The following is a 16,305-nucleotide window of genomic DNA, read 5'->3' as shown; positions in this document are numbered from 1 at the left end:
AGTGGAGACCACGGATCAGATTTAGGGTTCAAACATAGTATTCCAACAACAACCTAACTCAAGAAAATAATTCACTGATCTTACCTCACCCACAGCAGGGATGTTGCTACCAGAGAAAGGTAGCCGCTGGAAAATGGCTGCCGAAGCCAAGACAACCAACAGCAAACCCTAATCACTAACTCCCCCGAACAGCACAACTTGGAGGCAACCTAAACTCGGAAGAGGAGAAGAAAAATCGGCGCTAGGGCTCACTGTCACAGAAATCAGAAAGAGGGCCGACAGTCGGCGTCGGCTCACAAGGTCGGCGTCGGCTCTGTGGTGGCGGCAGAGGAGAGGAGAAGAGAAGAAGGTGGTCTGGCGGCGCCGGGTGGCTAGGGCACCGAGTGGTCCACGGTGGCGCCGGCACTGGGGCACAGACGCGCTGTGGTGGCGTCGCGTCGGGTGGCTAGGGCAAGCAGAGGAGAGGAGTTTGGCTCGGGCAGGCGGTCGGGCGGCGGTGCTAGGGCTCCGGCAATGAACCGGTCGCCGGCGTTCGGGAAGAAGAAACCGTCGGCCGGCGGTTAGGGCAAGGAGGAGGAGAAGGCTCGGCGGCGTCAGGGAGATAAGAGAGAACGGCGAGAATGAGAGAAAATAAAAGAAATAAGATAATAAATAAGAAAAGAAAAAAGAGATAAATAAATAAATCTTTTCCTCTCTTAAATGGGTAGCCCAAACAGGCTTTTTCGGGGCCCCGTTTTTATCCCCGTGAACTCGTCCGTACAAGCTCCGAAAAATTCCCGAAAATGTCCAAAAATTCCGGAAAATTCCCTTATTAATATTCGCCTATTTCCGGTATTTTACATATTAGTCCTAAGAAAATACATCATCCTTACCTTCCAATATGTGAAGTTGTCGTGAGACTCGTAGAAGGGTTGAATCGTGACATCTTCTCCATAGAGATCCATCTCTAGCCCGTGCTCCCCCGGGTGTTGATCCGTCGAAGAGCGGCCTCGCTCTGATACCACTTGTTAGGATCCTTCGTACGGAGGCTAGAGAGGGGGGTGTGAATAGCCGACCCCCAAATCGTCGTTTCTTTCTACAAAACGTGTTAGCGCAGCGGAAAATACAAAGAAACGAAAGAGAAGAAAACCAAACCTTAACACAAGGATGTAACGAGGTTCGGAGATTAGGGCTCCTACTCCTCGGCGTGTCCGTAAGGTGGACGAGTCCAGTCAATCCGTCGGTGGATGAGCCCCCGGAGAACCGGCTAATACAATATACTCCTTGTGGGTGGAGAAACCTCGCCACAAACGTTTGCAACAGCAAACAAAGAGTACAAGAACAGTAAGAAAAGCAATACAATATGAATACAATAGCACTCTACCAATTGCTTGCTTTCTTGTCGACTGGAGGTGAAGCAGCAACTTCACAACCCAAACGCAGCAGCTGGTCGACGACTGGAAGCTCACGCGAAGCTTCGGAGGCGAGCTCAATCAAAGCTCAGTTGAAGCAGAAGCTTCAGCAGCAGAGGAACAGAAGTTCTAGAAGAAAAGAAGAAGTTCAGTGCAGCAGCAGCCCTCGACCCCTTTATACCTGCGAAGAAGACAGCGAAGAAACTAGCCGTTGCTACGCAACGGCTAGAACGTGGACCGATCAGGCTGAAGCCTGATCGGTCTGGCTGATCCGATCGGTCGTGGGGACCGATCAAGCCCTCCTGATCGGTCCCGGACCGATCGGAGGTCGATCAGAGAACTCTCCGAGAGTTGCCCAACTCTCTGTGCGTATCCTGATCGGTCCCGGGGACCGATCAGGCTCCATGCTGATCGGTCCCCAGACCGATCAGTAAGCCCACAGCCTTCTATTTGTTATCTGATTGGTCACCAGACCAATCAGATACACAAACGTATCGCTGGATCGGTCTGCAGACCGATTCAGAGCTTGGTTTTTGCCCAAACCAAGTCCCAAGTCTCCCAAACCAACATCCGGTCAACCTTGACCTGTTGGTACATCATGCTTAGCATCCGGTCACTCCCTTGACCTGCTAAGACTCCTCACCAAGTGTCCGGTCAATCCCTTTGACCCACTTGGACTTTTCTCTTCGTGTCAAGTATCCGGTCACTCCCTTGACCTACTTGACCTTCTCAACACCAGATGTCCGATCATCCTTGATCCATCTGGATTTTTCCTTGCCCGGCTTCACTCACCAGGACTTTCACCTAGCTTCACTCACTAGGGTTTTCACACTGCCTAACATCCCAGTTAGGACTTTCTCACTGCCTGGCTTCACTCACCAGGACTTTCCAACTGCCTAACATCCCAGTTAGGACTTTCCCACTGCCTGGCTTCACTCACTAGGACTTTCCACACTGCCTAACATCCCAGTTAGGACTTTCTCACTGCCTCACTGGACTTTCCAACTGCCTAACATCCCAGTTAGGACTTTCCCACTGCCTGGCTTCACTCACCAGGACTTTCCACACTGCCTAACATCCCAGTTAGGACTTTCCCCGTGCCAAGTCTCCATACTTGGACTTTCCGCGTGCCAAGCTACCTGCTTGGACTTTTCCCCGTGCCAAGTCTCCGTACTTGGACTTTCCCCGTGCCAAGTCTCCATACTTGGACTTTCCGCGTGCCAAGCTACCTGCTTGGACTTTTCCCCGTGCCAAGTCTCCGTACTTGGACTTTTCCAGTGCCAAGTCTCCATACTTGGACTTTTCGCCAATCAGGTCAACCAGGTCAACCTTGACCTAAGGTTGCACCTACAATCTCCCAAACACCTATTCTTGTCAAACATCAAGAATACAACTCTCTTCTCGTCAAACATCGACATGCAACTCAACTAGGTCAACCTTGACCTAAGGTTGCACCGACAATCTTCCCAAGTCAAACATCAAAATACAACTCGAGTCAAGTCACCTCGAGTCGGGTCAACCAGGTCAACCTTGACCTAAGGTTGCACCAACAACTAGTTGCTTCTTCTTGCCTTGGCCTTTGGTCTTCCTATTATACTTGTGCCACTTGTGCTTGGTACCCTAGGATCCCATATTCGACTCCACGGCAAAAGCATGACCTATGGTAGGCTGAGCCACCTTCTGACGCACCTCCTCAAGCTCACAATTGTTACTCACATCTATAAAAGTACAGATACTTTCTGTTGTGCCCAAATGATGTTCACATATCTCCATAATATAATGATATTATCTACTTTGGACCTAGGCCTTCTTTGCTTTACTCTTGGACTCTTCCCAAAATGTCTCATGCTAATGGAGATATCTTACCTCCTTTTAAACCTATGATCTTTTTTAAATCTTTCTAATGTGGAACTTTGATTAAATTCTAATAATTCTCCCCTCAAACGAAGGATCATCATTACGCTCATGGTCCGAGTCTCCCTGCGAGCATCCAGTCACCTTAACCTACTACGGGCCTCTCCACGAGCATCAGTCACCTTGACTTGATTTGGGTCTCCCCGTGAGGATCGGTTATCCTTATATGCTCTAGGTCTTCTCCGCGAGCATCCGATCACCTGACCTGCTCCAGGTCTCCCCGTGAGCATCCAGTCATCTTGAATTGCTCCAGGCCTCCTCGTGAGCATTCAGTCACCTTGACATATTCCATGCCTTACCAGCAAATATCCGATTATCCTGACCTACTCCGGTCATTCTCGCGAGCATCCAGTCATCTTGACCTATTTTAGAATTCCCCGTGAGCATCCGATCACCATGACCTGATACGGACCTCCCTGTGAGAATCTGTTCTCCCTGAACTGCTTCAGGCATTCCCATGAGCATCCGATTATCCTAACCTACTATGGGCCTCCCTATAAGCATCAGGTCACCCTTGACCTATTCTTGGGCTCCCCGCGAGCATCCAGTCATTTTGGCCAGCTCCTATGCCTTCTCGTGAATATCTGATCAACCTGACCTGCTTCGGGCCTACCCTCAGCTTCATTCAAGACCACCCCACATTGAATCTGGTCTGGACCATGACTCTGATACCATTTGTTAAGCCCAAAGGATGTTCACATATCTCCACAATGACATGATATTATCCACTTTGGACCTAGGTCTTCATGACTTTACTCTTGAGCTCTCCCCAAAAGGCCTCATACCAATGAAGATATCTTACATCTTTTTAAACACATGATCTTTTTCAAATCATTTCAATGTAGGACTTCGATTGAATCATAACACTCTCATTGTATGTGAGATAAGTCTTAACAACCTCCCAGGAGTCGGACAAGGACTGAATCACCCCTAGTCCCTGAAGCTTATCAGATAATGACTTCCCCATATTCCTTAAAGAAGCAATCATACTTGACACTTGAATTAAATGTTATTTCATACTATGATCTCACTTCTTCTTATAGGTTATGATCCTATAAGTCAATATGATCAACTTAGGAGCTAATGGGGAGCCCAAGTGCTCTTTAAGAGCTTGCTAGATCGAGATCACAGTAGGATACTACTCATAAATTGGGATCAGATCATCATGCATGCTGCTCAGAAGGATTACCCTAGCTTGACTATCCTTTTTCTTCCATGCACGGTACACCTCTTGATCCTGCCTCACTTGAGGCATATTACCCTCCCGAGGTCTTTCATTTTATGCTTCAAAACCTCAGTCAATTCTTGATCCTCGAAGAGTAGCTGAATCTTCAAGTATCAAATCCCATAACTATCACCACTTAGTTTCTCTCCCTTGACAAGATCAGTTATGACAGTCTGATCCAGCCATTGTCTCTATTATACAAAAAGGGAGACATTAGTGACATGTGATATATGCTTATTCTCATAGTTTTGTGTACCCCACGTATCAACAAGTCTCAAATGGTTTGAGTATAAACCCTAAAATGAGCATATGAGTCAACGGACACCATACACCATGACCTAGGATCACATATTACCATTCGACTTGGATTTAGCACACAAAAAACCCACAAATAGTCATATAAAATACCATAGAAATCATTGGCATAGTTTGAATATAAAAACAAGAAGAAAAACCACCATCGTCGGCAGTCGGAGGATCTCCCATGTGCCAACAAGGCCTTTGGCCACACGCTAGACGCGCAGTGGCCTAACCACGTGGTCCCATGCGCGCTAGCCGGGACTATCGGGTAACGAATCGGGTCGAGACGTAGATCTAGATTCGGGTCTAAATAGACCTGGACTGGATCCAACTTACACACCCTATACGAGCGCGTGACCCATACACGGGCAGGCCCGGTTTAGGTCTTATTTGCCCAACTCCATTGTTTTGATTGTTTTTTATGATTTCTTCTTTCCTAACAATCCTAAACTCGATTTTTGGGAAGATTTAATCCCTAGACTAGGCATTGCAAAAATATTTCATGACCCTTCTCTGTCGATTTTGGTTTTTTGACAAACGACAACCATTTCACGTAATTGACTTATGAATTTTATACATCAGAGCATGCAGAATATTACTCAACCATTTATATGCATCAACACTTGCTAAAACTCTATTGAAAACCAAGAAAATGTTCTCGATTGACTTTCATGGCCGCAAGGTTCAACCTCAATTTTCAAGGCCCAAACATGTTAAAAAAAATTCAATGAAAATTATTTCCATGCTCTATAAGTCATGGGTAACTTTGTGATATAATCAGATTCACAAAACTTATCCATGATCCGGACCCCAAAATTTAATATCCTATCTTAAGCATGGTGGGCCCATAATCCACAGGTCCCAGGATCGAAACCTAGCTCTGATACCAATGTTAGACTTCTTCATAAATTGTAGAAACGTCTAGAATTTCTCAAAAAGAAATGGGGTTGAGTTTTCGTAAAATAAAAATTACCTTAGCAAATAAATATTGAAAATTTGGGGACCATGAAAAAAAAACTCCTCGAATCAAACTCGCAGTCGGGATGATAATCATGAATGAACTATCACCATGGATCCACAATATCTCAATTTAGAGTCCGACAATTTAAGAAGAAAAGTATCAGAATGATGATCACTTGTCCTTATGTACTGTGCTCTCAATTCGTATTAACCATGCACACCCACCCCTCACCTGACTCCCCTTGGGGGGAATCATGGGAACAACCACCCATGATCTCACATGTGTGCTTAAGTGGGCATAACATCTAATAATTTGGTTAATTAGTTATTGTTGTGCAAGTTTGGTTTGGCTAGCCAATATCCCAACTCTTGTTGAATGTCAAAAATAATTCTAAAACTTGAGAAATTTTCCTTTACATCCTTTGTATAATATAAGAGAAAGTGAATGAAAAAGAAACAACCTATAAGATATATTATACACTTATTAAAATAAGATTTTTTAAAAATATATATATAATAATAAAAAAAGAGGCTAAAAAAGTGATGAATGAAGCAAAAAAATGAAAGTAAAAAGATTTTATCCAAATAATATATATTAAAGATAAAAATAATAGGGTATTATTAAATGATGAGGAAATAAATATCATTGAAAAAAAATATTTTTATCAACTTTTTAATGAAGGTTTAAGTGAACAATTTAACTTAAATAATTTATGTAGGTTAAATAAGTATAAACATTTAAATTTTTATATAAAATTCAAATTTCAGAAGTAGAATAAATTTTAAATAGGATGTGAAATGAAAAGTAGTTAGACCAGATGATATTTTGATAGAGGTATAAAAGTACCTAGAAAAATAAGATATTGAATGATTTATAAAGTTATTCATGATATTGAAAATAAAAAATAATCTGATCAATGGAGGGTAAGTACTCTAGTTTCTTTATATAAGAACAAAAATGCTCGTAAGTGGGCATAATATCTAATAATTTGGTTAATTAGTTATTGTTGTGCAAGTTTGGTTTGGCTAGCCAGTATCCCAACTCTTGTTGAATGTCAAAAATAATTCTAAGACTTGAGAAATTTTCCTTTACATCCTTTGTATAATATAAGAGAAAGTGAATGAAAAAGAAACAACCTATAAGATATATTATACACTTATAAAAATAAGAAATTTTTTAAAAATATATATAATAATAAAAAAAGAGGCTTAAAAAAGTGGTGAATGAAGCAAAAAATGAAAGTAAAATGATTTTATCCAAATAATATATATTAAAGATAAATATAATAGGGTATTATTAAATGATGAGGAAATAAAATATCATTGAAAAACAAATATTTTCATCAACTTTTTAATAAGGTTTAAGTGAACAATTTAACTTAAATATTTATGTAGATTAAATAAGTATAAACATTTAAATTTTTATATAAAATTCAAATTTTATAAGTAGAACAAATTTTAAATGGGATGTAAAATGAAAAGTAGTTAGACCAGATGATATTTTGATAGAGGTATAAAAATACCTAGAAAAATAAATTATTGAATGATTTATAAAGTTATTCATGATATTGAAAATAAAAAAATATCTGATCAATGGAGGGTAAGTACTGTATTTTCCTTATATAAGAGCAAATGAGACATACAAAATTGTACAAACTATAAGAGTATTATTAAACTAATGAGTCACATCATAAAACTTTGGAAAAGAATAATAGAAAAAAGATTAAGGGGACCACAGTGATTAAAGATCAATTTGGATTTATATCTAGAAGATCAATAATAGAAGTATATCTTCTCATGCAACTAATTGAAAATTATACAAAACATATGTAAAACTTACATATGATATTCGTCGACATAGAAAAAGCTTATGATATAATTTCAAAATAAATTATATGGAGAATTCGAAAAAGAGAGATATTAGAATACTATTTATTGAACTAATTAAGGATATGTATAAGGATATAATAACAAAAGCAAAAATTTTAGGTGGATTAATCGAATTATCTTCTATAAGAATAGGGTTGCATCATGGATCAAGTCTAAGTCTTTATTTTTTTACATTAATCATATACAAACTCACTGAACACATCCAAGATATATATCGTGGTGCATATTATTTGTAGATGATATTATTTTAATAGATGACACACGTGAAGAGTAAATGCTAAACTTGAAGCTTAGCGGGAAATGCTAGAAGTGAAAGGTTTTAGGTTAGTAGAACAAAAACAAAATATATAAAATTTAAATTTAATAATGTTAGACTTATTAAGACAATTATTAAGATTAGAGATGACAAATTATCTAATTGAGAGCTTTAAATATTTAGGATTAATTTTGTAAGAGGATGAAGGGATTGAGAAATATCTTATATAGAATACAAGCAGAATAGCTGAAATGGAGGAGAGTGTGATATTATTTATGATCATAAAATATCTCCAAATCAAACGGAAAGTTTTATAAAATGGCGGTTAAACCTACTATGTTATATAGAGCTGAATATTGGACTATGATTTGAACAAATGAGTAGAAGATGTGAATTGCATAGATGAGGATGTCAAGGTGAATGTGCAGACATACAAGAATGAACAATATAAGAAATGAAAATATTAAAGAAAAAGTCGAAGTTGCATCTATTGAGGAAAAATTTCGGAAGACGCATTTAAGCTAGTGTGAACATGTATATAGACGACAACAAAGGTTTCAGTTAGTCGATATGAAATTATGACACATGCTCATATTAAATGAGCAAGAAAAAGATAAAAAAAAATAAGGTTAGTAATAATAAAATAAGATAAAATTTATTTAAATATAAATAATGTTATAATAAAGGATAGAGTTGAATGATGTAGAATGATCCATATAAATGACATCATTTAGTAGGATAAAATTTGATTATTATTGTTATTATATCCTTTGTATAGTTTTATAAGTTTTTCTCATACAAAAGATATATCCAACATGATTTTTTCGTGTAAATTCTTCTTCTGATATTTTTTTCGCATAAAAGTCATTTTAGATGTTTAATATCTCTTAACATGCATTCTTGTTACTCATTCACAATTAGTTTATGATATAACAACACTCTTTTTCTCATTAGGGCAAACAGAAGTTGATAAGCATGCAAGCATAGGCAGTAAGTATCCCAATACAAATTTAATTCTAGCCTTGAGCAGTTGATTCATCCGTCTCAAGAAATGGCAGTGGTCCTAAACTTTTTTGTTATAAGATACCTTGGCAAACTATCAGATGTCATAGAGGGAGAGATAGTTAAAGTGCTAGGGGTTAAAGAAGAAATTAAGAGGCTTCATAGAAAATTATTAAGAATCAGTCCTTATATTCAAGATGCAGAAAAAAGAATACATAGAGATCCTGCGATCAACAATTGGGTGAAGGAATTAAAAGATATCATGTATGATGCAGAAGACATACTTGATCTTTGCTTGATTGAAGGTGGGAGATTATTGGAGGCTCATCCATCTTCTCCTTTGGAGGTATGCTCTCCAGTTAGTTTGCTTTCATCTTGTTTCCAGTGTTGTAAGTTCCGAAGAAACATTTGGAATAAAATAAAAAGAGTCAATGATAGACTCGACGAAATCAAAGACGACAGTAATGTTATACCCAGATTAGTAGCACACAGAAATGAAGGCCTCCAAGATAACACAGTAAAAATGTCATCTCCTACCTCTTCCACACATGTGGCGACAGACATTGTTGGGACACAAATTGTAGATGCTGCCCAAATGTTAATTTCAGAGATAGAGCGTAACAAAAATAAATGTAGTGTGTTGGGAATTTCTGGGATGGGTGGAATAGGCAAGACCACTCTAGCACAGAAAATATTTAACGATGAAATGGTGAAAAAGCAGTTCCCAAAAAGAGTGTGGTTACATGTATCCAAGGATTACTCTCAGATTGAGCTACTCAAACAAATACTAAGAGGTGTAGGAGGACATGATGATGGTGTTCAAAGTAGAGCAGAAGTTGAAGGTAGAATCGTTCCTCTTCTTTCAGAAAGTTTGCTTCTTGTACTGGATGATATATGGAGTGCAAGTGCATGGGGAGATTTAATCAGAAATCCCATTTTGAATGGTTCCTGTAGGGCTACTGTCTTATTTACCACTAGGCATGAAGATGTGGTAGCAGAAATGAGAGCTGATTTTGTCCACCATGTTGAGAAAATGCACGAAGACAGTGGCTGGGAATTAATTAGAAAAATTGTTTTTGGAGAAGGGGAGAATGAAATAATTTCTGAATTGAAAGAAGTTGGTATGGAAATTGTCAGAAAATGTGATGGTCTTCCTCTAGCAATTAAAGTGATGGCTGGTGTTTTATTTCACAAGGAAAGGACCAAAAGGGAGTGGATAAAAGTTGTTGAAAGTGATTTATGGTTTATGACCGAGAATAGAAATGAAGTATCAAATGCTTTATACTTGAGCTATGAGGATTTGCCGAGTCACCTCAAACAATGTTTTCTTAGTTGTGCTTTCTATCGTGGCATATCATTTCGATCAGACTTAATCCGACTATCGATGGCTGAAGGATTTGTGATTGAACAATCAGATCGTTTGATGGAAGACACAGCTGAGAAGTACTACGAGGAACTTATTGCAAGAAACCTTTTGCAAAATTATACTAAAAATTTAAATAGTGTAGGAGTTGTTATGCATGATGTTTTACGATCTTTTGGAGAAAAATTGATGGAAGAGGAAGGGATTATCATTAATAATGGTCAATGCACAAGTACAAATTCTTTGTCAAAGATTCGTCGTTTGTCCATCTCAAACCAAGGTGATGATGTGTTATCTCTTCCCAATGTGATAACAGAGCAAAAGTGTTTAAGAGTCCTACGCCTCATCAATTGCCCTCGAATCAACCGAATAGAGAATCATGCATTTGAAAGCTTAAAGCGTCTCAGAGTCTTGGATTTGTGTGATACATCCATAGACAGCCTCCCAGATTGTCTTACGAAATTGTTGCATCTAAAATACTTGGATCTTGATCGAACAAAGATTAGAAGGCTTCCTGAATCCATTGGGTGTCTTGCAAACCTGCAAACTTTGAATCTGTCGGAGTGTGAATCACTGCATGAACTTCCAATGGGGATCACAAAGTTAAGCAATTTGAGGTGCCTTCGAATTGAGAAGACTCCGCTCACCCATGTTCCAAAGGGAGTTGGGAAGCTGAAAAATCTTAGCACTCTTTTCGGATTTTTTGTCGGCCATTGTGACTCCATGAGCAAGATGGATGGAGGTTGTGACTTGGACGAGTTGCAATATTTGTGCAATCTAAGACACTTACGGATAGATAAATTGGAAAGGGCAACAAGGACAAGAAACGGAAACTTTATGCTTGCGAACAAAAAATTTCTCAGGAGATTGATTCTTGAATGGACAAAGAATAATAATGAAAACAATGAGGAGCAAATCACTGAGGCGGAGATGATATGCAACCAATTCAGTCCTCCACCGACCCTACAATCTCTTGCAATTAAGAATTTCCCTGGCCGACAATTTCCAGAGTGGATGGTGTCAACTTCTGCACTTGATTCTTTGGCTAACCTAACACTTTTGAGTCTTGCCAATTTCCCATCATATACGGTGCTCCCTCCATTGGGCCAACTTCCCAATCTTAAAGTCCTAGACATTGAAGGAGGGGAAGCAATCAGGAGTATTGGTCCTGAATTCCTTGGCCGCAGAACGCCTGCATTCCCAAAACTTGAGTATATAGCATTCGACAACATGCGCAATTGGGAAGCGTGGATATTGCGTGAAGCACTGGATGTTCAAGCAACCAACCTCAATTTGTTCCCTAATCTGAAATCATGTAACATCATCAACTGCCCAAAGCTGAAAAATAGCATCCTTCCTTCAAATAGGTATTTGCAAATTAATCTCTGTCCAAATTTGGAATGTGTGGAGAAGGTTGGCATGTTGCAGCAACTGGTAGTTATTTTCCCCGCTGAAATAAAACAGCTTCCACAGTGGTTGTCAAGCCTGATTAATGCGACTTTGCATAGTTTGCAGCTATTTTACATGCACTGCGATTCACTTCTACTAGATAGTTGCAGTAAGGGGAAGCAAAATTGTCATATCATTCAACAAATTCCAAAAGTTACTATTTATAGCATTGATCGTAAAACACGCTTATTATTCAACAAGGACTCGTACAAATACGAAATAAAGGATGAGTTTGGAAGTTTCATCTCCCTTGTAAGTCCTCTCATCAACTATTTTCTTACCCTAGCTTATTGCATACCTTTAAATTTTGTTAGAGAAAAAAAACTTGTACAATTTTTTATTCTATGGACAGGATCAACCAAGCTTCCATGGCTAATTGTTTCCTCCATTATGATCGAGGTTAGTAACTCATTAATCATGGATTTTATATTATCATCACGAATAAAATGTACTTGTTTCTTTATTTCTACTTGAAGGGCGCTTGTTGGAATTGGTATAACTTGAGCAATGTGCATATTTCCACTAGTTCATATTGGTGTTTGGTGATGCATTGCTTCTATCTATATATAATTTATCCTCGGATTCTAGTGTTGGTAGAATTGCATCTGTCTTTTATTTGTCTAAAACTACTCTTTTGTAGAAAAAGATTATTTGTCTCTGTATTTAGAATAAATGTTTGGGATTGTGTATTATGACCTATAAGCTAGTTATTTGTATCTGTTTCCTCAGAAATTCTTTGAATGGTACATTGTAAGTCATAAGCTATTTATTTGTTTCCTCAATGTATATCGTGTGAATGATATCGCATATTGTGAATTACTATATATGTGCTCTCTATCTATATTGAAATATTACCATTTGTTCTATTTCTTTAAAATGATACAGAACTCCTTTTCCATAATTTTATAACATGAAAGTTTGAATCTTAATACTTTTAGACTCTTGACGAGTCATTATAGTTTGTGAATAAAGTGGACTAGTTGTTTTAAGTTTTGCATTTACTTAAGTCTTTGTTAAATTTGACAGTGAAAAAAATTATATGAATTCATTGGCACAAAGGAAAGGAAGAGAGAATAAATGGCATACAACTTATGAGGATTTCGATAGAGACATTTTGTGATTAATTTATAGAAAAATAAATAAAAATATCCAATTCATTTTTTTCTCAATCATTTCTCATTCATTTTCTCACCCTCTCTCTCTCTCTTACATTCAACATCCACGAAGCACAATGTCTCTTATGGCCTAATGGTCCTCAAACAAGTTAAAAGTTGGGAGGGACAGAGATGGTAAAGAGAAAAGGCACAATGATGCATCATGTATATCTTTTCATTTTTATAAGCATACAGTATGTTCTTCTAATTTGCCTATCGGGTAATTTCGAAGCACAATTTATACAAATTAAAAAACTAATTGCTAAAATATACATCTTCTTAATTATTCCACTGGATATTTTACCAAAACACAATGAAGTTCAAGAAGAGAGAGAATGATAGAGATAACAAAGTTATAATTTTCCCTCCCTCAAATTCTTTCTCTTTTCTTCTTATCATCTAGATAAATGTTTTTTTCTCTTTTCTTCTCGGCCGGCTCCCTCCCTTCAGCTCTTTCTCTCTTCAGGAGTGGACAAAGCCTGAAATGTAGGGGGGCAACAACTAGAGATAGGAATATAAATGAAATCCACATGAGATAGGACAATGCTACATGATTGCTCAGATAAACAAAATCTCAAGCCAAAGAAACATGAATGTATGGTACACCATGACAAACATTTGAATACAGGCTGAAAAGAATGCTAAGATTGTACACATGTTCATGCTCAAGCCTGTAGTAGTGTATTTGGCATTTCCTTTTAGCATAAGAATGGTAGTTTTGTTTGATAGCATAATAGGTTAACAAATCTCAACACATATCTTATACATTCTATTCAATTCTTAAGAAATTATAAATTAAATAGACAAAATTATGGAAGTGTATCAGAATTTATAGCATGCAGTCGATTTTGGACAAGATCTTTAATTTACAGATTTTCCTTAATATCCAGAAAGTTTTGTCGATGAGGAAACAAAACAAAAACATCCTCTACAAACTGGGATCATAACCCTTATTTATAGAAACATAAGTTTGCCTATTTCTAATTTGTCCCCTCAACAAATTAGAAATTACACATGGTATCCATATTAATATATTCATAACAATTAAACCCTTAAGTCATATTCCTTAATCATAAATTTGATCACATTAAATTATGACTTCTTTAATTGATGACATTAGACATTTATGATTACAATTATAGTCCCAAAATTCTAATAATCTCCCACTAGATCATATGTGTAAACTTATAAATGTTAATCTTAATGAGCTCATAACTTTTGTCATCATAGTTGTAGGATTTCCTTAATAATCTCGTCCATTAATTATATAGACATAGGATCAATGTAGTTTTCGTTGTATCTATCACAACTAAACCATCAATGGTCGCGTACATCAATATAATCAAATGGCATAAATCAATTATGAATATGTGGCATGAAAATTACATGCAAGGTGACTATTTATATCAATTTTCAACTGGTCCTCCTTATAACCAAAGTGAGATCAAAACTTTAGCTTAAGTTATACAAAGTATAATGAAGTAAATATTAAACTTTATATTTGATCAGATAATCTCCAAATACATAAGTTTCACCAACACAACCAAACATATATAATACAAACTCCCACTAGACCTAGATTTCACCAAATTGAATAACACTCATATGAGTGGTATGCTCATAGAAGACATTGGGTGGTAAACCCTTTGTAAAAGGATCTACTATCATGGAGTTTGTGCCTATATGTTCTATCGAAATCTGTCCACTTTGTACTCTTTCTTTCACAACAAGGAACTTGATATCGATATGCTTCGATTTTGTCGAGCTCTTATTGTTATTAGAATACAATATAGCTGATCTATTGTCACAAAATAACTTCAGTGGTTTTTCAACCCTTCCCAAAATACGCAACCCTATGACAAAATTTTTTATTCATATTCCATGATTAGATGTCTCATAACATGTTATAAACTCTGCTGCCATAGTGGAAGAAGCTGTCAGTGCATGTTTGACACTTCTCCAAGAGATAGTTCCGCCGACCAACAGAAAAACATAGCCTGAAGTGAATCTCATACTATCTTGGCATCCTGCAAAATCAGAGTCAGAATATTCCATGATCTCAAGAGTATCTGACCTCTTATATGTGAGCATGTAATTAATTATTCTCTTTAGATATCTCATTACCCTCTTTGCTACTTTCCAATGATTCATTCCTGGGTTGCTTAACTATCTACCCAATACTCTAACAATGTACGCAATATCTAGACGCGTACAAACTTGAGTATACATAAGACTTCATACAACCGAAGTATAGGGAATCTTTTACATTTCTTGAGTCTCGAGGCTTCCTTTAAGGCATTGTTTAAGACTAAACTTGTCTCCTTTAGCAACCGGAGTGTTACCTGGTTTGCAATCTTGCATGCCAAATCTTTTAAGTACCTTATTGATATAGTTCTTTTGCGATAATCCAAGAATACCTTGAGAACGATCTCGGTGTATTTGGATTCCTAATACAAAAAATGTGTTACCTGTTGGTGCAACCTTAGGTCAAGGTTGACCTGGTTGACCCGACTCAAGTTGACTTGACTCGAGTTGTATTTTGATGTTTGACTTGGGAAGATTGTCGGTGCAACCTTAGGTCAAGGTTGACCTAGTTGTGTTGCATGTTGATGTTTGACACTCGTGGAAGAGTTGTATTCTTGATGTGAGACAAGAATAGATGGTTGCAAGATTATTGATGCAACCTTAGGTCAAGATTGACCTAGTTGAGTTGTATGTTGAAGTTTGACGAGAAGAGAGTTCTATTCTTGATGTGAGACAAGAATAGATGGTTGGGAAATTATTGGTGCAACCCTAGGTCAAGGTTGACCTGGTTGACCTGAAAAGTCCAAGTATGGAGACTTGGCACTGGAAAGGTCCAAGCAGGGAGCTTGGCAAAAAGTCCAAGTATGGAGACTTGGCACGGAAAAGTCCAAGTATGGAGACTTGGCTGAAAAGTCCAAGTATGGAGACTTGGACGGAGAAGTCCAAGCAGGGAGCTTGGCTTGGTGGAAAGTCCAGTGAGTGAAGCCAGGAGAAGTCCCGGTGAGTGAAGCCAGGTGGAAAGTCCCGGTGAGTGAAGCTAGGCGTTGGAGAAGTCTGGTGAGTGAAGCCAGGCAATGGTGAAATCCTGGTGAAGTGAAGCGGTGAAAATCCTAGTGAGTGAAGCTAGGTGAAAGTGGAAGTCCAGTGAGTGAAGCCGGGCATTGGAAAGTCCCAGTGAGTGAAGCCAGGCGGTTGAAGTCCCGGTGAGTGAAGCCAGGCATTGGAAATCCTGGTGAGTTAGGCGGTGAAAATCCTAGTGAGTGAAGCTAGGTGAAAGGGAAAGTCCGTGAGTGAAGCCGGTGAAAGTCTGTGAGTGAAGCCGAGGCGATGAGAAAGTCTGGCGGGATGTTAGGCGGTGTGGAAATCCTGGTGAGTGA

General features: G+C 38.2%; 1 protein-coding gene across 2 annotated transcripts in view; it reads left to right on the top strand.

Annotated features, from left to right (window-relative positions):
* Positions 1-12,532, top strand: part of LOC122051592 (putative disease resistance RPP13-like protein 1) — a 30,831-nt gene extending 18,299 nt beyond the window's left edge. Inside the window, exons 2-4 of one of the 2 annotated variants that reach the window (XM_042612785.1) lie at positions 8,900-12,002; positions 12,103-12,149; positions 12,227-12,532. In XM_042612785.1, coding sequence (XP_042468719.1) covers positions 8,988-12,002; positions 12,103-12,126 — 3,039 coding nt within the window. In that variant the 5' untranslated portion in view covers positions 8,900-8,987 and the 3' untranslated portion in view covers positions 12,127-12,149; positions 12,227-12,532. Of the gene's footprint in view, positions 1-8,890; positions 12,003-12,102; positions 12,150-12,226 lie in introns of both variants that reach the window. The other variant, XM_042612784.1, reaches the window with a different exon arrangement.
* The last annotated feature ends 3,773 nt before the right edge of the window (positions 12,533-16,305 follow it).

Source organism: Zingiber officinale, chromosome 3A, assembly GCF_018446385.1.
Source record: "Zingiber officinale cultivar Zhangliang chromosome 3A, Zo_v1.1, whole genome shotgun sequence".
NCBI lineage: Eukaryota > Viridiplantae > Streptophyta > Magnoliopsida > Zingiberales > Zingiberaceae > Zingiber > Zingiber officinale.
Note: the sequence above shows the minus strand (reverse complement) of the source record. Positions and strands in the feature narration are given on the sequence as shown.